At 46.7% G+C, this 27179-nt stretch overlaps 1 protein-coding gene across 2 annotated transcripts; it reads right to left on the bottom strand.

Moving 5' to 3' along the window:
- Positions 1-1741: 1741 nt before the first annotated feature.
- Positions 1742-25570, bottom strand: LOC144604259 (uncharacterized). Of its 2 annotated transcripts, none has more exons than XR_013548705.1 (5): positions 25486-25570; positions 5456-5541; positions 5256-5304; positions 3338-3456; positions 1742-1929 (listed from the first exon to the last, which is right to left on the bottom strand). XR_013548705.1 is itself a non-coding variant. In XM_078418494.1 (5 exons), the coding sequence occupies exons 1-5, from the start codon at positions 7894-7896 to the stop codon at positions 1761-1763; spliced, it is 432 nt and encodes a 143-aa protein (XP_078274620.1). In that variant the 5' UTR covers positions 7897-7973; the 3' UTR covers positions 1742-1760. The 2 variants fall into 2 exon arrangements, 1 of the variants encoding a protein (XP_078274620.1); XM_078418494.1 differs by lacking the exon at positions 25486-25570 and adding an exon at positions 7888-7973.
- Positions 25571-27179: the final 1609 nt, after the last annotated feature.

Genomic DNA, 27179 nt, shown 5'->3' with positions numbered 1-27179 from the left:
ATAACATTCCCGCAGGAACTCCTCACCTCATGAGGAGGCTCAGTATTGGTCAGCCATTTTTACACTGGCGTTTTTGAGGTGTGCTAACATCTCTCATCAACTAAGAACAACATGCAAAAATGATTTGCAAGGCATTGGAGATAACTAAGTTGGGTGGGAGTTACCTCAGTCTGACTGATTATATATTGTTGGCGGTGAGGGCAAGAGGCAGGGAGGGAATGGATGAAATGGGTGGGGGCTGTGAAAGAAGGGGTGTGAGTAAAAGGGAAGGCCCCATAGCAGAAGCGTCCACATCACAGGGCTGGAAACTGGAAGTGTCCTGAGCTATTTCTGCTACCACCATCATCTATTGTACAAGTCGTGGCTCCCACCGATTGTCGCCGGAAGCTTGCGCCCTTTTCAGGACAGACGATGACAGTGATGTAACACTTGAAACATGGACGATGGACACGAAAGAAGAAGAAGTGAAAGGGAAGAGATTGAGAAGATGCTGCGAGACAGGAGAATTAGAGGAAGGGGAGACTGAAGGAGGAGAAGGAGAGAATGAGAGAAGGGGGCCGAGGAAGAGAGTATGGGCAAAAACACTCCAGAACCAGGGGTCAAACAGTTTAAGAATAAGGGGTCATTTAGGACTGAGATGAGGAAAAACTTTTTCACCCGGAGAGTTATGAATCTGTGGAATTCTCTGCCACAGAAGGCAGTGGAGGCCAATTCACTGGATGTTTTCAAGAGAGAGTTGGACAGAGCTCTTAGGGCTAACGGAATTAAGGATATGGGGACAAAGCAGGAACGGGATACTGATTCTGGATGATCAGCCATGATCATATTGAATGGCGGTGCTGGCTGGAAGGGCCGAATGGCTTCCTCCTGCACCTAATTTCTATGGTTCTATGTTTCTAACTCATAAAGTCACCTGTCCATGTTCTCCCGGGATGCTGCCTGACCCACTGAGATATTCCAGCACTTTGTGTCCTTCTTTGTAAATGACCATCTGCAGTTCCTTGGTCCTTCATAGTCAATAGTCAATAGTCAATAGTCGTTTATTTGTCACATACACATAAATGTGTAGTGAAATGAAACATTACCCGCAGTTGAAACACTAAGACCAATAAGAATAATCAATAAAAATGCAATAACACATACAATCATACACTAACACCAAACAAAAGAAACATCCATCACAGTGAGTCTCCTCCAGTCCCTTCTCACTGTGATGGAAGGCCAAAATGTATTTTCTCTTCCCTGCCGTCTTCTCCCGAGGTCAGGCTGTTGAACTTGCCACGTCGGGGCTCCCGACATTGGAGCGCCGCGCCGGACGGTGAAAGGTCCACGGCCTATTCCAGGCCGCGCCGGACGGTGAAAGGTCCGCGGCGGGCCGACCCAAGCCCCGCGATTCGGGGCAGGCGAACACGCTGCCTCTGCCGGAGCTCCCGATGTCGGCCCCCACCCAGGGGCCTGCGGGCTTCCGACGTCCACGCGGCCCGCGCCGGAGCCTTTGGAGACGAATCGCAGCCGCTCCCGCAGCATCCGCAGGCAGCCAGCGCCGCAGGTGGTGAGTCCGGGCCGTGGGCTCTGCGAACCAGAGCCCCAGGTGGTCCCAGGTGCATGGCCGGTGGTAGGCCGCAACAGGAACGGAGACACGACACCGAAACAAAGGTCGTGTCTCCGTTCAGGAGAGAGAATTTTTTACAGTTCCCGTTCCCTCCCAACCCCTCCCCCCCACATAACATACAAACACTACACCATATTAAAACTACAATTCATACAAAAACAACAAAAAACACAAAAGACAGACGGACTGCAGGCAAGCCGCAACTGCGACGGCAGCGCTGGCTCCTCCTCCTCCTGTTCCCACTGAAATATGTTGAAATATCTCCCACTGCTTCAGCGTTGGGGCAGTTGTGAGTCAACCTTGACTCGAAGGACCTTCTTAAGAAGAAGAAAAATAAATAACAGCAAAGAAAAAGTCCATGTTTCCCCCAGTGTTTATGCTTCAAGTCACCCAACTACTCACTTCACCTCGGACCGAAAGGCGAATGGCAATAGACAATAGACAATAGGTGCAGGAGTAGGCCATTCGGCCCTTCGAGCCAGCACCACCATTCAATGTGATCATGGCTGATCATTCTCAATCAGTACCCCGTTCCTGCCTTCTCCCCATACCCCCTGACTCCACTATCTTTAAGAGCTCTATCTAGTTCCTTTCTCCTTCTTGTGTTTACCTACCTCCCTTCCCTTCAAACACATCTCTGCTTTGTTTTTTGGATGACAAAAAAACTTGTTTTTTTGGATGACAAATAAAGATATCCTGAATCCTGAATCCTGTTTACCTACCTCCCTTCCCTTCAAAAACATCTCTGCTTTGCGTCTCAACAGTTAGTTCCACTGCTGGGGCAAAAGAAAAGAAAAAGAATCTTCTGCATTCCTTGTTGTCTGGGACAGCAACTCTGTGACTTGCAGCCACTCTCCCACGCTGGAGTTCAGATGTGGGAATCGCTGGCTTGACCACCCTGTCAGGCAGGTTAGTGTCTGGGGGATTAGTGTTAAATTCCTCCAGCCCTCAGGGAAATGCTGGAGGATTGGTGACACTGAGCAGTATTAACATGTCACTGTCAATAACACTAGTCAAAAGCAGCCCATGAAATCCTGCCTGACGTCAGACTTGGATATCAAACTTCAGAACGGAGAACTCTGTACTCTCTCAAGTGAATGTAAAATTCCCTATCGCACCATTTTGCCTTTTCTTATTCAATATATAATGATTCCAGAGGACATTGGTTCAAGGTGAAGGGGAAAAGATTTAATAGGAATCTGAGGGGTAACTTTTTCACACAAAGGGTGGTGGGTGCATGGAACAAGCTGCCAGAGGAGGTAGTTGAGCCTGGGACTATCCCAACATTTAAGAAACAGTTAGACAGGTACATGGAGAGGACAGGTTTGGAGGGATATGGACTAAACGCAGGAAGGTGGGACTAGCGGGACATGTTGGCCGGTGTGGGCAAGTTGGGCCGAAGGGCCTGTTTCCACACGGTATCGCCCTCTGATTCTATGACTATGATTCAGAAAAAGGCCATTCTGCCCATTGGGCCCATGCCAGCTCAGTGGATGATCTCTTCCCTTCATTTCCCTGCTCCTGCAACATCCTCTCTCATAAGTTCATAAGTTCTACGAGCAGAATTAGGTCATTCGGCCCATCAAGTCTTCTCCACCATTCAATCATGGCTGATCTATCTTTCCCTCTCAATCTGATTCTCTCACACTGCCTATCAACTCCCCTTTAATTTATTTTGCAGTTATTTTGCAGTTACAGGTGATTCACAGTTGACAATTAACTTACAAATATGCCTTTCGGGTGATGGAAGGAAAGCAGAGAACCCAGAGGAAATCCATGTGGTCATGGAGAGATTGGATCCACAAACAACACCTTTGGTCAGGATCGAACCGGGGTCCCTCGACCTGAGATAGCAGGCATAGAGTCATAGAGTCATAGAGTGATACATCGTGGAAACAGACCCTGCAGCCCAACTTGCCATCGCCAACCAACATGCCCCATCTACACTAGTCCCACCTGCCTGGGAAGAGCAACCAAGATATCCCCAATGACACGCCAACATTTATTCCTCAGATTCAGGTTTATCAACATTTATTCCTCAGATTATGGAACCACCATCAGATTCACTGGCCATTATCTCACTGCTGTTTGTAGAACCTTGCTGTATGTAAAGAAACTGATGTACATTCCAACATAGTCATAGAGTCATAGAGTCATTCAGCGTGGAAACAGGCCCAACCATCCCACACCGACCAACATGTCTCATCTACACTAGCCCCACCTGCCTGCGTCTAGCCCACATCTCTCCAAACCTGCCCTATCCATGTACCTGTCTAAATATTTCTTAAATGTTGCGATAGTACCTGCCTAAACTACCAGCAGTTCATTCCATACACCACCACCCTTTTGTGTGAAAAGGTTCCACAAATACTGATCCCCTCAAATACTGAAACCCTCAGGTTCCACAAATACTGATCAGTGACAAACTACTTTAAGACACCCTGAGGCAATGGAAGGTGGTACTTAATGCAAGTGGGATTCATTAAACAGGGGTGCTTTAGTAAGTGGAAACTCTAGCAATGGGAACTGTGCATTCAGAATTGTTGATGGCAAATATTAGTCTTGAATCAAAGTACTCTGAGTTGTTTCCACCGCCCCGGCAATGGTTAAAATCCTCAGCAAGTCCGCAGTTGATGCAAATTGTGCTGGGCATATTTTGTCCATTAACAAATGCCTTGGATGGATGCCCAGCGGGTCCATTTGCATGATAAACCCACTCCTATCAAACTCAAAGCCCTGCACTGGAGTTTGCCAAGCCTTGCCATTGATTAGAACTAACTGTGTGCCAACAATTTTTTTTTAAATAAAAACAAGTGATGTGTGGATTCGGACAAAAAGAAAAGGAATCAATGACACAAAGGGAGGTTTATTACAGGAAGTCACCACCTGACATCCCGAGGAACATGTTCATTTCCATCAATCTCCATTCGGGGCAGCGTTGACGCATACAGATAGCAACAGCTGGCTGGTGGGCCTTGTAGGAGATGAACTCACACAACAGCTGTTCTGCCCAGAGATATTTTTTTTTCTCCTTTTCGTAACTCGACGTGCACATTCGTTCAAGGAGGCCACCAGGGTCTGACCAATTATCTGGAACCGTCAGATAAGACTCCGTTGCAAAAGTATACAAAACATCGGCCCACAGCTCGAGAGAGAGAGAGAGAGAGTGGAGAGAGAGAGAGAGAGACGGCTGTCCAGATAGAGCAGAAATTCACTGCCGCGTGATCCCTTCTCAAAGCTTCACAGCAACACATGGACAAACGCAACACAGCACAACATATTTATTATTTTCCTTTCCTCGGATGCAACAATCTAATTTTGTATTTCGTTTCGTTTTTTCTTGATGTTGAAACAAAAACTTTGCAGAGAACATGCAAGTGTAATATGATGAGTCAGAAAGTTAAAAGAGGAAATAAAGTGTTGCAGATGCTGTAAGGAGTTTGTACGTTCTCCCCGTGACCTGCGTGGGTTTTCTCTGGGATCTCTGGTTTCCCCCCACACTCCAAAGACTCTTAAGGGTTGTAGGTTAATTGGCGTGGTATAATTGCAAATTGCCCCTGGTGTGTGTCGGATAGTGTTAGTGTGTGGGGATCGCGAAGGGCTAAATCCTAAGTTAATATTTCTAAACGAAACTAAATCTTACTGCAAACAGACGTACAAGGTGCAGGATATCCTCAGCGGTCAGGCAACATCTGTGGGGAGAGACAGGGACAACATTGTTAGTCCAGTACTATGTGTCTAGCCGTGATAGATGCTTCTGCTCCTCATTGCAGTAAGTAGGCTGTCAATGTAAATGTACATGCCTGCTGGGCACTCTCAACATGTAAATGCTTTCTCTATTACCTTGTCATTGCCAAGTCACAGGAGGCACAGGCTCTGGAACCGGAGTCGGAAGCCACGTTCTGGAACCGGGGGTTGGAGACCACACTCTGGAAACACAGTTGGAAGTTATAGAAACATAGAAACATTGAAAAACAGGTGTGGGAGAAGGCCATTCAGGCTTTCGAACCAGCATCGCCATTCAACATGGCTGATCATCTAAAATCAGTACCTCGTTCCTGCTTTTTCCCCATATCCCTTGATTCCTTTAGCCCTAAGAGCTAAATCTAACTCTCTCTTGAAAGCATCCAGTGAATTGGCCTCCACTGCCTTCTGTGGCAGAGAATTCCACAGATTCACAACTCTCTGGGTGAAAATGTTTTTCCTCATCTCAGTCCTAAATGGCCTACCCCTTATTCTAAAACTGTGACCCCTGTTTCTGGACTCCCCCTCCCCCAACATCGGGAACATTTTTCTTGCATCTAGCCTGTCCAATCCTTTAAGAATTTTATATGTTTCTATGAGATCCCCTCTCATCCTTCTAAATTCCAGTGAACACAAGCCCAGTCGACCCATTCTTTCATCATACGTCATGTTTTGGAACCAGAGTTGTAACAGGCTTCTTTCATTTATTGATATCATCATATCATATCATATATATACAGCCGGAAACAGGCCTTTTCGGCCCACCAAGTCCGTGCCGCCCAGCGATCCCCGTACATTAACACTATCCTACACCCACTAGGGACAATTTTTACATTTACCCAGCCAATTAACCTACATACCTCCACAAGGTATGAGCAATGCTGGCAACGTCAACCTTTATTGCCTTTCCCTTTTATCTCCCAGTGACCACTTGAGTTTCCTCTGAGTGCTCTGGTTTCCTTCCACGCTAAGACCGAGAAGGCAATTAAAAGCCCGGAAATTCTTGTACCCCATTTGCATTATGCTCTTTGGTTCACATTGCCTCTTCTGTTATTCCCAACAAGTAGCACTCCATATTTCTCAGCATTCTCCACTAACTCAAATATTTCACTTGCTGTCACTATCTCCTGGCCCTGTCATTATCATCCTTGCTGCCTTGTTTCAATCTGTATCTTTGGAAATGGTGTCCTGTACACCAGACAACGAGCAGAATAGTGAAAGGCTTGGATAGAGTGGATGTGGAGAGGATGTTTCCACTAGTGGGAAAGTCTAGGACTAGAGGTCACAGCCTCAGAATTAAAGGAGGTTCTTTTAGGAAGGAGATGAGAGGAATTTATTTCGTCAGAGGGTGGAATTCTTTGCCACAGACGGCTGCGGAGGCCAAGTCAGTAGATATTTTTTAAGGCAGAGATAGACAGATTATTGATTAGTACGGAGGTCAGAGGTTATGGGGAGAAGGCAGGAGAGTGGGTTAGGCGGGAGAGACAGATCAGCCAAGATTGAATGATGGAGAAGACTTGATGGGCCGAATGGCCTAATTCTACTCCTATTCTTTCTGACCTTATGACCCTTATGACACCCACATCCAGGTGATTAATGTTCATGAAGTAAAGCATCGGGAAACTCTACCTATTTCCAAGTTTGAAGACTGTTTTCTATTTACAATTTCTCTATCTGTTTTGCTGTAGCAAATGGATTTAAAACGTGAAGACAGATTTATGTGGCACTTCATATTAAACGCCTTTTGGATGACAATATACTGTATAAACTATATTTCCCTCAATGGCCCTCCCTGTTACTTTCTCAAAAAACTACCCAGTCAGTTAGTCCCTATTTTCCGAGAGCAAATCTTTGCTGTGTCTGAGCTCCGCTATTTCAGTCCCTGATTATTATATTTTAGGGAGGTCTGGTTGAGCAGGGGAAATTATGTCAACGTGCTTGACAATTCATAACATGAAGGCACACAGCAGAAGGACTTCCCTCAGCAGCCTCTCGTTGAGGTTCAGAAACACTTCTGGCGACACAGTGGCACAATGTTGCTGCCCTACAGCGCCACAGACCCGGGTTCAATCCTGACTACGATTGCCGTCTGTATAGAGTTTGTACGTTTTCCCTGTGAACGGGTGGGATTTCTCCGGGTGCTTTCCTCCACACACTCCAAAGACACGTATGTTTGTAGGTTGATAGGCTTCAGTAAAACATTGTAAAGTGTCCCTAGTGTGTAGGATAGTGTTAGTGTATGGAGCTGATCACTGGTGGACTCGGACGAGGTGGGCTGGAGCATGTTTCCACTCTGTTTCTCTAAACTAAAATGCTTGGCTGTTTAATAAAAAAGTGTCCTTTTCAAAATGTCTCCAATACCATGATGAGCAGCAGAGTGAGATGCTATGGTGCAATCAGTCTCCGTCTTTTGGAATGATCCACAGGGTAAAAGAGAAAGGCTGGCAGACCTGGCTTAAACGGCATTGTTCACTGACTGGATTCTTCCTCAAGGTAGGTGTCTGGCTCCTTTAGGACTACGGTTTACCAACCTGCTTCATGGTTCACAGTGGCACAGCTGGTTACGCTGCTGCCTCCCAGCGCCAACGACTCAGTTCAATCACCTTGGGTGGTGCCATCTGCGTGGAATATTTTTTTCCATTCTCCCGTGACCACATGGGTTTCCTCCAGGTGCTCGGGTTTCCTCCCACGACCCAAAGATGAGCGTGTTAGTCGCTTTAATGAGCAGCACGGGAGCCACTGGCAGTGCAAGTTATTGGCACTGCACTAATCACACTGATTACAGTGGCAGGTTACTGCACACTGATATTTTGTGTGTGGCCATGTGTGTGCGTGCATGTGCGTGCGCTTGCAGGTGTGCATGTGTGTGCGTGCATGTGCGCGTGCATGTTTACGTGTGTGTGCATGTGTGTGTGCATGTGTGTGCGCTTGCAGGTGTGCATGTGTGTGCATATGTACATGTGCGCGTGCATGTTTACGTGTGTGTGTGCATGTGTGTGTGTGTGTGTTTGTGTGTGCATTTGTGCATGTGTGTGCATATGTACATGTGCGTGTGCATGCTTACGTGTGTGTGTGTGTGTGTGCACGTGTGTGTGTATATGTGTTTGTGTGTGCATCTGTGCATTTATGTGTACGTGTGCATGTGTGTGTGTGCATGTGTGTGCGTTATGCATGTCTATTAAGTTTATGAGTGTGCATGTGCATATGTGCATATGTATTTGGCTACTCCATTTCAGTTTTAGAACCTGCAAAACAATTGGGCGAAGGTCGGGAACCATATTTTAGTATAAGAGAAGCCAAAAGACAGAATGGGCCAGGTGACTCACCTGGCAATCGTGTTAGTATTGACATATCTTCCCCAAACAGCACCCCCCACCCCCCACCCCCCCCCCCCCCCCCCCCCCCCGCATGTTAAAATCAAATAAAACTAATGTTGGAAATCTAAAGTAAAAACAGACAGAGCATAATAATTCCATAATTTTCTGGTTTTATTTTAGACCGGCATCTTCATGGTCTCTTTTGATCAACTCTTGGCTGCTTAAATGCACCATGCTCTATTGCTGTCACGGGCAATGTTCCATCTCCAGTCCAGTCCTCAACACCATTTCCATGGTCATATTCCACAGGTACACAAATTACACGGAACCTGATCTGCGAGGGTGGCACGGTGGCGCAGCGGTAGAGTTGCTGCCTTATAGCGTTTGCAGCGCCAGGGACCCGGGTTCGATCCCGACTACAGGTGCTGTCTGTACGAAATTTGTTCGTTCTCCCCGTGATCGCGTGTGTTTTCTCTGAGATCTTCGGTTTCCTCCCACACTCCAAAGATGTACAGGTTTGTAGGTTAATTGGTTTGGTATACGTGTAAATTGTCACTTGTGTGTGTACGATGGTGTTAATGTGTGGGGATCGCTGGGCGGTGTGGGCTCGGTGGGCTGAAGGACCTATTTCCGCGCTGAATCTCTAAACTAAACTAAACTAAACCAAACTCAACTACTGGATGAAGCAAACTATTCAGGGGTTGAGAATTGACAAATGAAGGCTGTTTAGTTTAGTTTCGTTTAGTTTAGTTTAGTTTAGTTTAGTTTAGTTTAGCGATACAGCATGGAAACAGGCCCTTTGGCCCACCGAATCCGCACCGACCAGTGATCCCCGTACACAAACACTATCCTACACACACTGGGGACAATCTACAAATTTACCAAGCCAATTAACCCACAAACATGTACGTCTTTGGAGTGTGGGAGGCAACTAGCATCCTGGGAAAACCCACACAGGTCACGGGGAGAACATACAAACTCCGTACAGACAGCCCCCGTCGTCAGGATCAAACCAGGGTCTCTGGCGATGTAAGGCAGTAACTCTACTGCTGTGCCACCATGCCCCCCCTGTTCTTTGCCAATTTGAGTAAGAATGAATCTGTTTGTGGACTTCTCTTGGCTGCCAGCTCTGACTGCCAGATGAATTATTGACTGATCCCAAGCCTGCCTTTATCTAAACCTGCTCTATTACTAAATCCTATCTCTGCTATGATTGTGCTGCCAAAACTCTACATCACCTTTATCACCTCAGGGTTTGACCAACATCCTAAATGCTGAACCCAGAAGTGCCGTGTGGGCACAAGGAACTTCAGATGCTTGATTTGCAAAAAAATACACAAAGTGCTGAAGTAACTCAGCAGGTGAGGCAGCATCTCTGGAGAACATGAAAAGGAGATGTGTCGGGTCATTTCTTCAGACTATAATTTCCATGGCCCGTGCCTAACATGGAACCCCCAATCACCTCTATCTACTTATTCACAAAATGCTGGAGTAACTCAGCAGGTCAGGCAGCATCTCGGGAGAGAAGGAATGGGTGACGTTTCGGGTCGAGACCCTCCTCTATCTACTATTGGTTTCAATGGCGTCCAAGTTTCAAATTTCCACTTTATCTTCAACATTCTCCTCCGCGCGTACCATCTGCAAATTTCAAGTACTTTTTCAACATCTCATTCTCCACCCCACCAAGGCTCCCGCTTGGATGCCCTAACCAGTATCCTCCATCTTAACACCTTCTCCCATACTTTCTCAAAGATCTCCCAAGCCATGCCTTTGGTTGTCCTTCAAAACCCTTTCACGTTTGTTCTCCTTCCCTCTTGCAACTTTTTCCTCCGCATTATAAAACATTGCGAAGCCTGCACACGAGGCACAGGAGATCAAGGATACAAGCGGATAGAAATGCACAAATGGATTCTGGAGCCCAATGGGCACATTATGGATATTGGTGTTTAGACATCCTTAAGCTCAGGTTGGGATCTGACTAAATTACAGATACTTACTATCCCTTTGGATTGGAGGAAAGCACTTAATTTATTTTCAACTATTTATAGCTGATGCCACAAAATGACCAAGATCAGGGTCAGGTTCAAAATACAAGCCTTCAACACTTGACTCCGGAAAATCAACTGCCCAATACTTGCAGTGCTGACTGTGGACTCCATTTCTCTTATTTTATGGATGACTTTAGTTGCAAGGCAGAAGAACATTGAGTACACCGCTGGGAATCTTCAGCCATCTGATTTTATCCGGAAAATTGATCGTGGTGGTGAGGGAGCTTGTGACTGAATACTGTTTGCCTGAGGTGCTTAAAACCGAGAGCTTGTCGAGGTTGGGAATGTACAGGAGTCCATTGGCATCAGGCCAAGAAACAAAGCCACATCGAGAAAAAGATCCTGAACTTAGATGATAGCTTATTAGTTTTCTAACTCTACGGCTTCTGATTCCGGTAAAGAGATGATGTTTTTTTCTGAAGCTTGGCAGTTATTTTATGATGCAATATCGGGGGACAGCTGCACTTAAGTGAATGCATTCCACCTCTGAGATGAACAGTCATGTGATCAAGCTGTGCTCCGGTGCGGTGAATACATGAGATCCTGGCTGATGTTTCCAACAATTCTCCACCTGTACCAGGAGTTCAAGAAGTGCCATCTCTTGCTAGAGCAGCTCCATCGCCCGTGGGGCGGCACAGTGGTGCAGCGGTAGAACTGCTGCCTCGCAGTGCCAGAGACCAAGGTTCAATCCTGACCACGGGTACGGTCTGTACAGAGTTTGTACATTCTCCCTGTGACCATGTGGGTTTTCTCTGCGGGCGCTGGTTTCCGTTCGCGCTCCAAAGACGTACGGGTTTGTAGGTTAATTAGGCTTTGATTAAATTGTAAATTGTCCCTAGCGTGTCGGATAGTGCTAGTATAAGGGGTGCTCACTGGTTGGCGCAGGGTCAATGGGCCGAAGGGCCTGTTTCCACGCTGCATCTCTAAAGTCTAAAATCTAAAGTCTAAAGTGCTAAGAGAGTGAAGAGCAAGGAAGTGTTATTTATCCCCCAACCAAGAGTGCCACAGTAGAAGATGACCTGACGTTAGCTGTTGTTATCCCGTTGCTAGGTGAAACCAGCTGCCACAATGCTGCAGACTAACTCCCTCGCTGGTAATAAAACACTTTGAGACATATCGAGATCATGGAAAGTGCTACAGAGATGTAAGCTTCCTCTTCCTCACATTTTAAATAACCCGTTCCACATCTGATTATCTCTAAAAATCTCCTGATTCATAAAAGCATTCGATGGTTGGTGTGAAATAGTTGCATTTTATTCATCGGGTATGGGTCTGGATGATGCGGAAAGCCTCTACGACTGATCTCCCATTGCCCTTGACAAGGTGGTGTGAAGCTGGCCCGCTCACCACCACAGCCCTCTGGCACGTTACTCCCCAACTGGCAGTGGGGCAGGAGTTCCCAAATTTAGAACCAGTGACAATGAAGGGCAATGAAGTATTTCCATCAGGATGTTTTGGTCTGGGAAGGAACTGGCAACTGGTTGTGTCCCCATGCACCTCCTATCCTTGGCTTGCTTTACCAGTAGAGGTTGTGGATCAAGGGTCTCGACCAGAAACGTCACCCATTCCTTCTCTCCAGAGGCGCTGCCTGTGCCGCTGAGTTACTCCAGCATTTTGTGCCTATCGTCTTGTAGATTCAGGAAGCTGTCTTCAGAAGCATTAGTGAGTTGTTGCTGTGTATTTTTTTTATAGATCACAAACATCACAGACATGATGTTAAACACTCACCCATGGGGAAAACCTTCCCGCTATTTACCCAGACATGCCGCTTGCAATTTTGTATATCCCTGTCATCTCCATGCTCAGCCTCGTCCACCTCAAGACAAACAAACCCAGCCTTTTCATCTCTCTTCATAACTGAAACGTTCCATCCCAGGCAACATCATAGTAAATCCTCTCTTCCCCTCTCCAGAGCAATCACTTCCTTCCTCTCTCTCCGGTCATCTCCCCATAAACCCTGACACCCATACCAATCAAGAATCTGTCAATCCCCAACTTAAAAGTATCCATTGACTTGGCCTCCACAGCCATCTGTGGCAATGAATCCCACAGATTCACCACCCTCTGACTAAAGAAATTCGTCCTCATCCCCTTTCTAAAGGTACATCCTTTTATTCTGAGGCTGCAGCCTCTGGTCCTAGATTCTTCCACTAGTGCAAACATCCTCTCCTCATTCACTCTATTCAGGCCTTTCAATATTCGGTAAGTTTCAATAAGGTCCCCCCTCATTCTTCTTAAACTTCAGCGAGTGGAAGCCCAATGACTTTAAACGCTCACGATAGGTTAACCCAATCATTCCTGGGATCATTCTCGTAAACCTCCCTGGACCCTCTCAGATGTCAGCACATCCTTCCTTAGATACTGCTCACAATACTCCAAATGTGATCCGACCAGTGCCTTATAAAAGCCCCAGCATTACATTCCTACTTGTGCCCATGTGACCTAGAAATGCATCAATACCTATAATTTGGGCATAACCTTTTGAAGTCATTGATCTGTGGCAGATAAGGTACTAACAGGGAATACAACCCTCTAAATATCTGACTTCACAATCAATGGAGAGCATGCGGAGAAAATGCCCAATGCAAAGCCACATTGCCAGCATCCACACACCAGTATACACTTGAACCCTGGGAGTCAGCAATGCAAGATCACCACAGGGACTTACCAAGCTTTGACCTTGCTGAGAAGACAGGGTGACCCAGGCTGTCCAGGGATCAGAGGAAGTGTCACCAGGACGATAGGAAATGAAAAGGCTGAAGGATTATCTGTGGAATTCCTGAAACATTCTCATGGGAGAAGCCCCTATAGTTGCACCTGCTACGTCCAGAATACTGGGAATTATTGCGCGAAGATAAAAGATGACTTTCAAACACAAAGAGCAGTCACCGTACAAAGAATTCACTCCTCAGCACAGTGGCAAGATGCACTTTCAACATTATTAACCGAAAAAAAGGAATAATCTGGCCCTCGTTTCTTGTAATTGATTGCAGCACCTCGAAAGAAGTCACTGAAACTGAATCGAAGGTATTTATTTCACAAAATGCTGGAGTAACTCAGCAGGTCAGGCAGCATCTCAGGAGAGAAGGAATGGGTGACGTTTCGGGCCGAGACCCTTCTTCAGACTGATGTCAGGGGGGGCGGGATAAAGGAAGGATATAGGTGGAGACAGGTTGATAGAGGGAGAACTGGGAAGGGGGAGGGGAAGAGAGGGACGAATGGCACTTTATGCAGGAGGGCTTGTCTTCGTACCCAAGGGATTACTTAATGGGGCTCTTCAGTACATTCCAAGAAGTCCAAAGAACGTGAGAAATGTATCCCTCCTCATTGTCAACTGACTCCATTGAAGGGCATGGAGTAGGTGGGGTGGCACAGTGGCACAGCGGTAGAGTTGCTGCCTTTCAAAGCCAGAGACCCGGGTTCTATCCCGACTAAGGATGCTGTTTGTACGGAATTTGTACGTTCTCCCCAGTGACCACGTGGGTTTTCTCCAGGTGCTCTGCTTTCCTCCCACATTCCAAAGACGTACAGGTTTAGTAGGTTCATTGGCTTGATATGAATGTAAAATTGTCCCTAGTGCGTGTAGGACAGTGTAAATGTGTGGGGACCGCTGTTCGGTGCGGACTCGAAGGGACCGTTTCCGCACTGCATCTCCAAGCTAAGCTAAGCCAAGTTAGAGCAAAATTTGTACACGTGTTCGTCAGTTTGCAATGAGAGTAACTATGAAATGGATCCTTCGCATTTATTTGTGGTTAGTGCCAAGTGCTACAATATGAGAGAGGCTGTTAGACCTATCAGTACAATATTACTGCAGATGGCGGTTAACTCAGAGTTAGAGAGATACCTGATATGGCACATCAATATTTCACATGTCCAGGAAGCACAGCATCACGTTCGGCCTGCACTCGGGAACAGAACAGGAGACTTCAAGTGCATGATGGAACTGCAGATTCTGGTTTAAACCAAAGATAGACACAAAATGCTGGAGTAACTCAGAGACCTAAAGATCCCCCTAATACCACCCTCCCCCCCCCCCCCCCCCCCCACCCCCACCCTCCCCGACGTCTTCCCGACTGATCACTGTGTATGAGCGGGTTAGGGGAGGAGGGTGATCCCTTGGGTAATAGAGCGGGAAGCAGAAAAGATCAGTAAGATTTCCACTCCCATCTCATTGACCAAAGGACCAGGCTGCAGAAAAACAAACTTCATAGGAACAAGCATAGGACAGACAGCCCATGGGACTTATTGAAACATATAAGATAATTAGGGGATTGGACACATTAGAGGCAGGAAACATGTTCCCAATGTTGGGGAGTCCAGAACCAGGGGCCACAGTTTAAGAATAAGGGGTAGGCCATTTAGAACGGAGATGAGGAAGAACTTTTTCAGTCAGAGAGTGGTGAAGGTGTGGAATTCTCTGCCTCAGAAGGCAGTGGAGGCCAGTTCGTTGGATGCTTTCAAGAGAGAGCTGGATAGAGCTCTTAAGGATAGCGGAGTGACGGGGTATGGGGAGAAGGCAGGAACGGGGTACTGATTGAGAGTGATTAGCCATGATCGCATTGAATGGCGGTGCTGGCTCGAAGGGCTGAATGGCCTACTCCTGCACCTATTGTCTATTGTCTATTGTCTATTGTCTATTGTCTATTGACTACTCGATCATTCAACGGTTGAACAGGATTTACTCATCATTGCTCCATACCCTTTGATGCTACCAATGTTAAATGTGACCGTTTCCATCGATTTGCAATATCCTCAGACTTCTGAGGCTCGAGTCTCAGTTTTCCATTGGACTTAGTGAGGGAGGCTCTCCAAAAACTGTACCCTCTTATTCGGGATTCTTCAGCGCCCAAAGTAAGTCATTTGTCTCTTCAAGAATACTGCTTGATTTCTCGAGCCACAGAGATAAGGGCAACACAGTGGCACAGCGGTAGAGTTGCTGCCTTACAGTGCCAGCGACCCAGGTTCAGTCCTCATCAAGGATACTGTGTGTATGGAGCTTGTACGTTCTCCCCGTGACCTGCGTGGGTTTTCTCCGGGTGCTCCAGTTTCCTTCCACACTCCAAAGATGTACAGGTTTGTAGGTTAATTGGCATTGGCAAAATTGTAAATTGTCCCTAGTGTGTGTAGGAGAGTGTTAGTGTGTGAGGGATCGTTGGTCAGTGGGACTCGGTGGGCCGAATGTCCTGGTTCCGCAATGTATCTCCAAACTAAAAAAGTAAACTGAGTACAAATATATAATCAGCTGCATCTGTAATCGTTCATCTCTTCTATCTCTCTCGATCGATCAATGGCCTCTCTTGCTTCTCTCTCTCTCTCTCTCTCTCTCTCTCCCTCCCTCCCTCCCTCCCCTCCCTCTCCCTCTCTCTCTCTCTCTCTCTCATCTCATCTCATCTCTCTCTCTGCTCTCTCTCTCTCTCTCTCTCCCCAACTCTCTCTCTCTCTCTCCAACTCTCTCTCTCTCTCTCTCTCTCTCTCTCTCTCTCTCTCTCTCTCTCCAACTCTCTCTCCAACTCTCCAACTCTCTCCTCTCTCTCTCCAACTCTCTCTCTCTCTCTCTCTCTCTCTCTCCCTCTCACTCTCTCATCTCTCTCCTATCTCTCTCTCTCTCTCTCTCTCCTCTCTCTCTCTGCCTTTCCCACTATCATCATCCTCTATCATTCCATATCTCTCTCTCTCTCTCTCTCTCCTCTCATCTCTCTCTCTCTCTCTCTCTCTCTCTCTCCAACTCTCTCTCTCTCTCTCAACTCTCTCTCTCTCTCTCTCTCTCTCTCTCTCTCTCCAACTCTCTCTCCAACTCTCCAACTCTCTCTCTCTCTCTCCAACTCTCTCTCTCTCTCTCTCTCTCTCTCTCTCTCTCTCTCCTCTCTCTCTCTCTCTCTCTCTCTCTCTCTATCTCTCTCTCCTCCTCTCTGCCTTTCCCACTATCATCATCTCTATCATTCCATATCTCTCTCTCTCTCTCTCTCTTTGTGGCCCATTCTCCACATCTCTCTCTTTCTCCCCCCCCCCCCCCCTCTCTCCCCCTTTCCCGTTGCTTTAATCTGCCTTGCACTGAGACATGAGAGTTGTGCACAGCTGCACTACAACAGGTGATGAGGACAGCTGCAGCTCGGACTTAACCCCTTCCACCCCAGCCTGCTCTCCACTCTCTCTGCTGCTCTTTAACCTGGACCAACTAGCAGGAACCCACTGCCACTGCTTAACCGCGGGTGGCGGCTCTTGTTTTCCGACCCCCTCTGAGTAACCCCTACCTCTCCTCAATTTCCTTCACAATGACATGACCTTACTTTTACAGGTCATTTAATAAGGTCTCAGGTCAGATCAAAAGAGACAATTGCAACACCTGCTGGAGTAAACAGGTTGCCCAAACCTGTCTGCTGCACCCAGGCTATGTGGGATTTTGACACAGTTTTCAAAGGGGTTTTTTCAACACACCTTGGTGGCCCTGGCACAGAGTTGCTGCCTTACAGAGCCAGAGACCCCGGTTCAATCCTGACGGCCGACACTGTCTATGGAGTTTGCACGCTCTCCCCATGACCATGTGTGTTTTCCCCGGTTGCTCTGCTTGACTCCCACATTCCAAAGACGTACTGGTTTCATTGGTTTTGGTAAAAATTGTAAATTGTCCCTCGTGTGAATGAATGAATAAGTTTATTGGCCAAGTATGTGCATATACAAGGAATGTGCCTTGGTTCTCCGCTCACAAATGACAACACAAAACATACAGTTAACAATTAAGAATGAAGTGTGTGGAAAAGTACTAGTGTACCGGGTGATCGCAGGTCGGCGTGACTCAGTGGGCCGAAGTGCCTGTTTCCACGCCCTATCTCTAAAGTAAAGTCTACAAGTTTGCACCCCAAGCCTCATCCATGTTCCTTTCAAACACCTGAGCTGGTTCAACATCAATCCTTTCCTTTGGCAATAAATGCCATACTCATGCCACACCATAGGAAATATGTCATGAGGATGGAAATGCTTTACGTGCAGAAAAGATTCACGAGCATGTTGCCAGGACGCCTGGGACTAAGTTATTGGGAGAGGTTGGGCAGACTTAGACTTTATTCCTTCTAGCATAGGAGTGGGGGTAATCTTATTGAGGTGTATAATATCATGTGGGTGAATGCACATGGTATTTTTCCCATGAATTGGGGAAATCGAGAATTAGAAGGCATAAGTTTAAGGTGAGAGAGGAAAGATTTAATAGCAATCTGAGGGGCAAGTTTTCTGAAACCGTATTTATGATCTCCACTACATTGCAAGACCGTCCCATTATCTCATTGCCTATCTCAGCCCCCCTCACTACATCTAGCAAAGCCATTGAGAAAGATTAGCACGGCGGCATCAGAAAGCAGTGGCACTGCCATTTGTGCACGCTAGTGGTGTGGATCAAAAACATCTGTATTTTCTAACGTTGGGTGGAGGGGTGGGGTTTTATTCCAGGGCAATGTGGTAAAGCTCTCACCCCTGAAGGTGATCAACCGTTTACTGTGGAGCCAGAGTCTAAGGGCTGCAATTACCCATCACTATGAACCCCCGTCACCTATATCCACCTTTCATTAATTTCTTCTGTTTTTTATCTCTAGGTTTTCATATCTCTAGGTTCCCTATCCCCTGATTCTCAGACTGATAACATAGAACTGGTGTGAACTGGAGATCAATGATCAGTGTGGACACGGAATGTGTCTTTGAGCTAAACTAAAGGGCGGCACAGTGGCACAGCAGTGGAGCTACTGCCTTACAGCGCCAGAGACCCGGGTTCAATCCTGACTACAGGTGCTTGTCTGTATGGAGTTTGTACGTTTTCCCCATGACCTGCGTGGTGTTGTCTCCGAGATCTTCGGTTTCCTCCCGCACTCCAAAGACGTACTGGCGTGTAGGTTGATTGGCTTGTATAAATGTCAATTGTCCCGAGTGTGTGTAGGATAGTGTCAGTACGTGAGGATCGCTGGTCGGCGCGGACTCGGTGGGGCAAAGGGCCGGTTTCCGCGCTGTATCTCGAAACTAAACTAAACTAAAGTATGCAGAGACATGAAGCTTATTTTGGTGGGGGTTTGCAATCAACCTGTTACACTCGTACTGCTCGACTGCCTCCAGACTCAATGTGTACTGGAAACTACACGATGTAATGTCCTTTGTGACCTAGTGTATGAAGATGACCCAGACAGTGCTCAGGAAATGGAAATTGCCGCATCACTGGGGAACAGTGGCCAGAGATGATTGCGTTTAATATTAACTCAAGAACATGCTCGAGCATTACATCTTGAAATAACAAAAGCTTCAGGAAAATGGTCAACAAACGGATTAGAAGCAAATTGGGTGAAAACCAAGCTCAGTGACAAGAAGCATGGAGCGATATGGGCAGCTTTTATTGTGTGTGTGTTTGGAAGCCTCTTACAGGCAGGGCTCCACAGAGCTCGGTTCCCAATCTCTTTCTTTTTTACAATATATAATAATGATTGGGACTTAAAGACAGGGAACATAACAAAGATGGGGCACTCTGTGAGCGGGCACTCCTAAGGACCTTCTACAACACGGTGGTTGCATCAGCCATTTTCTATGGAGTGGTCTGCTGGAGCAGCAGCATCTCAGCGGCGGAAGGGAAGAGACTCGACAAACTGGTCAGGAAGGCCAGCTCTGTACTGGGTTGCCCCCTCGACTCAGTGCAGATGGTGGGAGAGAGGAGGATGATGGCAAAGCTAACATCGCTGCTGGACAACGGCTCCCACCCCATGCAGGACACTGTCACTGCACTGAGTAGCTCCTTCAGTGACAGACTCCTTCACCCTAAGTGCGTGAAGGAGAGATAGAGGAGGTCCTTCCTTCCCGCTGCTGTGAGACTGCACAACCAGCACTGCTCCCAGCAGACGAGTCAACAATAACAGCTAAGAACACACAGAAAACTGATGACAATTTATCCTTGTATTTATTTTTATTTATAACTAGACAAAGTGGACCCGTTGGACCCAAACCTCTCCTGCATTGGTGCAGCACCCTGTCCTCCCCCCCTCCCCTCTCTCCTCAACACCCCCCTCCCCTCTCCCTTCTCCCCCACTCCCCCCTCCCCCCCTCCCTCCTCCCTCCTCCACTCCCCCTCCTCTCCTTTTAAACTTTAAAATGTGAATAACTTTAAAAATGTAACCGATTTCAATAAAACTACTTGTATTATCACTAAAGTGACAATGGTGAGTAAGGTGGGCCTAAAATTGTTGCACTATCGTGTACCGTTTTGACTGAAGTTCAGTCACAAACAAGATAACAAACGAGAGTTTTAGTATATAGATGTCTTGATATCCACTTTGCTGCTGTAACACTGTAAATTTCCCCAGTGTGGGACGAATAAAGGAATAAATTATTATTATTATTATTATGTTTTTGATGATACAAACATTATATGTGAGGAAAACAACATTTTACTGCAGGTGGCTGACAATGGATTGATTATTTGAGCAGAAAAATGGCAAATGCAATCAGATCCAATGAAGTTAGATGTCGCGTATTTCTTTAAAAATGTGATGGCAAAGGTGCAGTCAATATCTTAGAGATTCTATTATGTGGTGCTCCCATAGAGCCATCTCTTTGACCTGGTTTGACAAAGAGGTCACATCCTTCTTTGATGCTTCTTTGATGGTCTAATCAGTTCATCTCAAAATATTTAAATCTCATAGTCTTAGGGATAATATTTGACTCAATCTTTTTCATATATGATCACAAGCTAAAATAGTTGGTTTAATCTTTCTGCCTTTGAAAAAAAAAAACCTTTTGATTGGAATTCTGAATGCTGGATAAATCCACTGTGACATTGCAGAGATTTAGTTCTTCATACTTGAATGCTTTGATCTCATTCAGCTTCTGATTGACTGTCTAGGGCCAAGCCTAAGGTTGATTCAATGATTCAATGATACTTTATTGTCACGTATCAGTAAAATCATACTTCACCTACGCAATACACAACAGCCCTGGAATAAGGTCAAATCCTAGAGTCACACAGCATGGACACAGGTTATTTGGCCCTCCTATATCCACACTGACCAGTAGGAACCAATCCATATTAATCCCACCTTGCAGCACTTGGCCTCTTTTCCTAAGTGATTGGCCAAGCATTTCTTAAATGCTCTGCTTCCCCCACTTCCTCCGACAGTGTATTCCAGTTACTCACCATTCTTAGGCTGAGGAAAGGTCCCCTTTTCGATGCCCACTAATTCTCTTACTCCTTACCTTAAATCCATGTCCTCTAGTTTCATCTACCTCTAACACAGGGAGAGGTTTCCTGTAGTCTACCTTAATAATTTTATATGCTTCAGTGGCCCGGGCTCAGTGATAGGGAACAATATATCCCTCTGTATCTCCCTAACAGTGGACTATCAGGAGAGTGCGCTAACAGAGAGCGTCAGGTGTTAACTGATCGCTATCTGGGTTTTGGGTGGCTGGAGTAGAGAACAGGTGACAAAACCAACATTTACCTTCAGCCAAGACTAAGATGATAAAGTCATAGATTTATATAGGGTGAGCTGTGTTGTCCAAGATGCTCCGCAGTTTGAGGAGCATCCTCCCCTCCAAGACCACCTCCAGTGAATCCAACTCCACCCCCAGGACGGAGCCAGCCTTCCTGACGAGCTTGTTAGTTCTGTTGGCGACTGCGGCCTTTTCCCTGCTACCCCAGCACATGTGGGACGAAGTGAAGACCATCCCCATGCGATGATAAGCAGAGATATGAGTCGGTACCAGGTGATGGATGGGGGAGGTGGAGTGGGTGTGGTATAGAAGGCAGATAAAATGAAACGCTATGAAGCTTAGTGTTGGTCGCTAAGGATCAAGATCCTCTGATTGAACATGATCCTCACAGAACTGGCACTCGAGTTCTGCACCTTGTTCCTATTTCGTGTGCGATTCGGAACATTAAATGTTGAGTGCACTTTGAGAAAGGAGGTGCAGACATTGTCTCATCTCAGATCAACCATAAAACCACTCGAGTCGAGGTGAGTGGTTGAATCAGGGATTGTGGGGAGGGTAAAATGGGATGAGTGTAAATGTGTGCTTGGTAGTTAGTTCATAAATTCGAGGAGCAGATTAAGGCCATTCGGTCCATCAAGCCTACTCTGCCATTCAATCATGGCTGATCTACCTTTCCTCTCAGCGCCATTCTCCTGCCTTCGCCCCATAACCCCTGACACCCAGACTAACCAAAGATCTGTCATTCTCCCACCTTAGAAATAGGAGGAACACAGTGGGCCCAGGTCCCTGTTTCTATGCTGTGGGACTCTTATGGCTGTTACAAACGTCAGGTTTAATCCCTGAAATGAAGGAAGACGTTAATATTCCCCTGTGCACCTCCTCTAAACAATTAGCCCATTTACTTGCATTCAGAGTGTAGCCTTGCTGTGATTCCCCACGCAGCCCCCTCCCTCCCTCCCTCCCTCCCTCCCTCCCGCTGCCCCTTTGTAAGTGACCTTTCCACAGTGTGTGTGCCTGCACCAGTCAGCCCTGTGATGAATGACTTTGTCTGGGTCCCCTCTGTACCAAGCACGCGCAGCTGTCTCAAAATATCAGGGACCTTGCCAGGGCACAAGTCACCTCTTCTCTCGCAGCGACCAGCTGCAGAAGAACGTGGCCAAAAGCCACAGATCCCAGTTTCTTTTTGTATATATATATATATATTATTTTTTTTAAATCCGAAATTTAAACAGCCCTCGTGGACAATAAGGCTTGTTTGCCATCAGTTCCCTGCTCCATTAACCCCCTTGTACTGACAACTAAAAGGGGACATTAGAACTGGTGGCAAAACAGAAAGTGGTTCCCCTTCCCCAGGCCCTTCACCTTCCCCCTGGGCAGCTCATATAACGAGGACAACCTCATTGAAACCTTCCGAATAGTGAAAGGCTTGGACAGAGTGGATGGGAGAGTCTAGGGCTGGAGGTCAAAGCCTCAGGATGAAAGGACCTTCCTTTAGGAAGGTATCACAAAATGCTGGAGTAACTATATATATTTAGAACGGAGATGAGGAAGAACTTTTTCAGTCAGAGAGTGGTGAAGGTGTGGAATTCTCTGCCTCAGAAGGCAGTGGAGGCCAGTTCGTTGGATGCTTTCAAGAGAGAGCTGGATAGAGCTCTTAAGGATAGCGGAGTGAGGGGGTATGGGGAGAAGGCAGGAACGGGGTACTGATTGAGAGTGATCAGCCATGATCGCATTGAATGGCGGTGCTGGCTCGAAGGGCTGAATGGCCTACTCCTGCACCTATTGTCTATTGTCTATTGTCTAACTCAGCAGGTTAGGCAGCATCTAGGAGAGAGGGAATGGGTGACGTTTTGGGTCGAATCCCTTCTTCAGTCTGAAGAAGGGACTCGACCAGAAACGTCACCCATTCCCTCTCTCCTAGATGCTGCCTGACCTGCTGAGTTACTCCAGCATTTTGTGATACCTTCGATTTGTTCCAGCATCTGCAGTTATTTTCCTACATTCCTTTAGGAAGACGATGAGGAGCAATTTCTTTAGCCAGAGGGTGGTGCATCTGTGGAATTCTTTGGCACAGAAGGCTGTGGAGGCCAAGTCAATAGATATTTTTAATGCAGAGATAGATTCTTGATTAGTACGGGTGTCAGGGGTTATGGGGAGACGGCAGGAGAATGGGGTTCAGAGTCAGCGATAGCTCAGCCAAGATTGAATGGCGGAGTAGACTTGATGGGCCGAATGGCTTAATTCTGCTCCGATCACTTATGACCTTATGACATGACCTCCCTCACACCCCAGTTGGGTCCATGGTTGGCATGGAGTGAGGAGTGGGAAGGTATTGATGAAAATGCTGGGGAATTGCAATGATGGAAAGAGAATGTGAGTCGCAAGGTGGGGAGGGGGTATGAATTTTGGCTATGCATTACTGAAGGTCACCAGTTACAATGAAGGGTGAGATTTACCCACTACCCCTTGCCCAAGTTATACCATTGGGATCCGACTCTCGTGTTAACTCATGAGCGTGCGTGAGAAGGTGCTTGTACAATATTCAGCAGGAACAAGCCCGTTGGAAACAAGTGACCCAATCGATCGTTTCAGGTGAAGCAGCACTTCATATGCACTTCCCCCCACTGGTATCTGTGCGGTTTCCTCAGCAATGAAGAAACCAAATGGTCAGTGCTCATGTTTAGGAAGGAACTGCAGATGCTGGTTTAAACCGAAGATAGACCCACAAAGAGCTAGAGTAACTCAGCGGGACAGGCAGTATCTCTGGAGAGAAGTAATGGGTGATGTTTCGGGTCGGAAGTAACGGGTGACGTTCTTCAGTCTGAAGAAGGATCTCGATGTGAAACGTCACCCGTTCCTTCTCTCCAGAGATGGTCAGTAGTCATGCCCCTTATCCCCTGATCGAAACCAATGGGTGGCACGGTAGCACAGCGGTAGAGTTGCTGCTTTACAGCGAATGCAGCGCCGGAGACTCAGGTTCGATCCTGACTACGGGTGCTGCACTGTAAGGAGTTTGTACGTTCTCCCCGTGACCTGCCTGGGTTTTCTCCGAGATCTTCGGTTTCCTCCCACACTCCAAAGACGTACAGGTATGTAGGTTAATTGGCTGTGTAAATGTAAAAATTGTCCCTAGTGGGTGTAGGATAGTGGGATCGCTGGGCGGCGCGGACTTGGTGGGCCGAAAAGGCCTGTTCCCGCGCTGTATATATATGATATGATATATGATATGATAATCTCCACATCCTCGTATAATTTTGCAATTCGTTCTCCCGGCAGCTCCGCTTTGTAAATTGTAACCCGTCCACGCTACCCCCGGTTGTGAGCGAGGGTCCGTGATCGTTTTCTTTCTGCATTGAGTTTATTGGTATGTGCGCAGGTACGGTGAGGTACAGGTAAGAGGTACAGGTACAACGATGGTCTTGCTTGCAGCAGCATCACAGGCACACTGACACTCAGACAAACCCGCAAAGACAAAACCAGACATCAATAGCACGTAAATACTACAAAACGCTCCACGCAAAAAAAACAAGACCAGCAGGGATGGCACAGCTCCAGAGACTCGGGCTCCATCCTGACCTCGGATGCTGTTTGAGTGGAGTTTGCACGTTCCCCACGTGGGTCTCCTCCGGGTGCTCCTGGTTTACTTCCACATCCTAAACAGCATGCAGGTTTGTAGCTGAATTGGCCTTTGTAGATTGCCCCTGGTGTGTCGGGAGTGGGTAGGAAGGGGGATAACATAGAACTAGAATGGACGGGTGCACGGTGGTCAGCGTGGTCTTGGTGGGCCGAAGGGCCTGCTTCCATGCTGCATCTTCCAATCAATCAACTAGTGCAAAGTACACACTTGAAACACAAGTTTCTAAAATAAATATATTTGCTATCTCTCTCTCTCTCTTGTTTCTGAATCTCACTTCTTGTACTTGGACTTCACGATGAGGTGCTGGCAACTCTGTGATTTCCATTGCTTGCAAGACCTTATCATTAGTGCTGCCAGCAATATTGAGAAGTCCTCTCACTGGGCACAGCTTCACCAGGCACCCCCAGCCCCCCCCCCCAGCCCCCCCCCCCCCCACCCCAGCCCCCCCCCCCCCCACCATGTGCAACATCCACAGGCAGGCAATTCAACCAGCGATAAACCTTCACCATCTGCATTAGTGTCAGTTTCAAACATGCCAGCTGCAGGCTCTTACATGCTGTGCTCACTTAGTGAAGAGGCAGGCATTTCTATTCTGTTAATACACACTGAATCTAAGAACAAATTAAATTCACAGCACCTCTTAAAAGTGCACAGATTGTAATAAAAGACCCTTACTGAGATGGATGCTGGTGTAACAGTCGTAGATTTGCCTGCTAAATTCTTTCACGAAATCTGTGCAGGAGACGTCCCTCTCTTAATGGATGACAGAAGATTCAGTCATATGACCTCTGACTCGTTCGCCAATGCCTCTGGCATGATAAACGGGACAGATTCCAGAGCAACTGGTGGCGGCGTGAGTTCAAACTCTCCTCACTCCAGCAGCCTCCGGAGCGACGATGTTTAGATCCAGTGATGACTAAATCGCACTGGCAATAGCAGGGACTTGCTTGCTGCAAGCAGTGGGTCAGAGCAGAGAACAGCAACAATGACACCGATCCTCAGGGACGCACTTCCAAACATAGCCTCAGATCATCAAGGGACATTTGGCCCATTAAATCTCTACCAGCTCTTTCCAAAGCCAACCCAGTCTCCATATCTGCAATCTTATTTATTCATCATCTGGCTCCCTCTTGAAGGCTGTAAATGTGCCACCTCATTAGGCAGTGCACCTTGTTCCTAATCACCTGCTGTGGAAAAAGAAGGGACAGGTACATGGATAGGACAGGCTTAGAGGGATATGGGCCAAATGCAGGCTGTAGATGGGACATGTTTGTCAGTGTGGGCAAGTTGGGCCAAAGGACCTGTTTCCACGCTGTAAGACCCTATGACTATAATGCTTCCTTTTGTTTCCCAATCACCTTGAACCTGTTGCTTTAGTGTCTGGTCTTTCTGCCTTGGGAATTTTTATCAGGAGCTTTTTGTACTAGTTTTGGGGTTATTAATTAATTACACGTTTATTGGTTATATATTATCTACATGCACTGTTTACAGAACTGATATGTTGCTGCAAATAAGATTTTAAATGTTCTGTTGCCAGTACATATGCCAATTAAACATCAATGAGTCAATGAGTCATTGACCATAAAAACAGGCCCTTCGGCTCAACTTGCCCAAACCAACCAAGACGCCCATCTACACATCCCACCTGCCTGTCTTTGGCCCATATCTAAACCTATCCGATCTATGTACCTGTCCAATGTCTTTTAATTGTTATCGTAGTATCTGCCTCAACTACCTCCTCTGGTGGCTAGTTCCATATACCCACCACCATCCGTCTTGACTTTTGTAACTCTCTTGCCTATTTATCAACACCAATTTTGACTGAATGCTACCATTAAATCTCCTATTCTGGGAAGAACAATCTTGGCATTTACAATGTTTTTTTCCAGCCCATCACCTAAATACAAAATACATTATTTCCCAAATGCAGCTTGTCTTTACAAATCGCTGCTATCACTGATTAACGACTGCATTACTCAATGCTCACTCGCCTTATTTCCAGGTATGGATTATGAATGACTAATCACAATTGGCAGAAGACTCACCTGGCCAAATGTCTCCTGGTTTATCCTTATCTCCTGTCTTTAGTAGCAAGTTTATTTTGGTTACCTTCCAATCCAGCTCTTAATTTATTCACTTTGATGCAATAGCTTCTGAGAAGTCATAGAGGCACAAGGCACAAGTAGGTTTCAAATCAAAGGAGACGTTGGTTGGAATTATACAATTTTCAACCCTGAGTAATATTGGTCTGAGGCCACACTAACTCTCCTCGGTATTCTCAATGCAAGGTCCAAAAAGATCAGTCAGGAAAGAATTTCAGTGATGCTGCAATCAAATCAGGAATGTTTAAGGCTTCCACAACGCTGGAC

Source organism: Rhinoraja longicauda, chromosome 21 (genome assembly GCF_053455715.1).
Source record: "Rhinoraja longicauda isolate Sanriku21f chromosome 21, sRhiLon1.1, whole genome shotgun sequence".
NCBI classification, from domain to species: Eukaryota; Metazoa; Chordata; class Chondrichthyes; order Rajiformes; family Arhynchobatidae; genus Rhinoraja; species Rhinoraja longicauda.
Note: the sequence above shows the minus strand (reverse complement) of the source record. Positions and strands in the feature narration are given on the sequence as shown.

What these genes read in the sequence shown, in the direction of transcription:
- LOC144604259 (XM_078418494.1), bottom strand. An exon ending in TGTGACTTGGCAATGACAAG is followed by an intron (nt 5,305 to 5,455) that starts GTAATAGAGAAA and finishes CTCTCCCCACAG; the next exon opens with ATGTTGCCTGACCGCTGAGG. An exon ending in ATCACCCGAAAGGCATATTT is followed by an intron (nt 1,930 to 3,337) that starts GTAAGTTAATTG and finishes CTTCTTCTTAAG; the next exon opens with AAGGTCCTTCGAGTCAAGGT.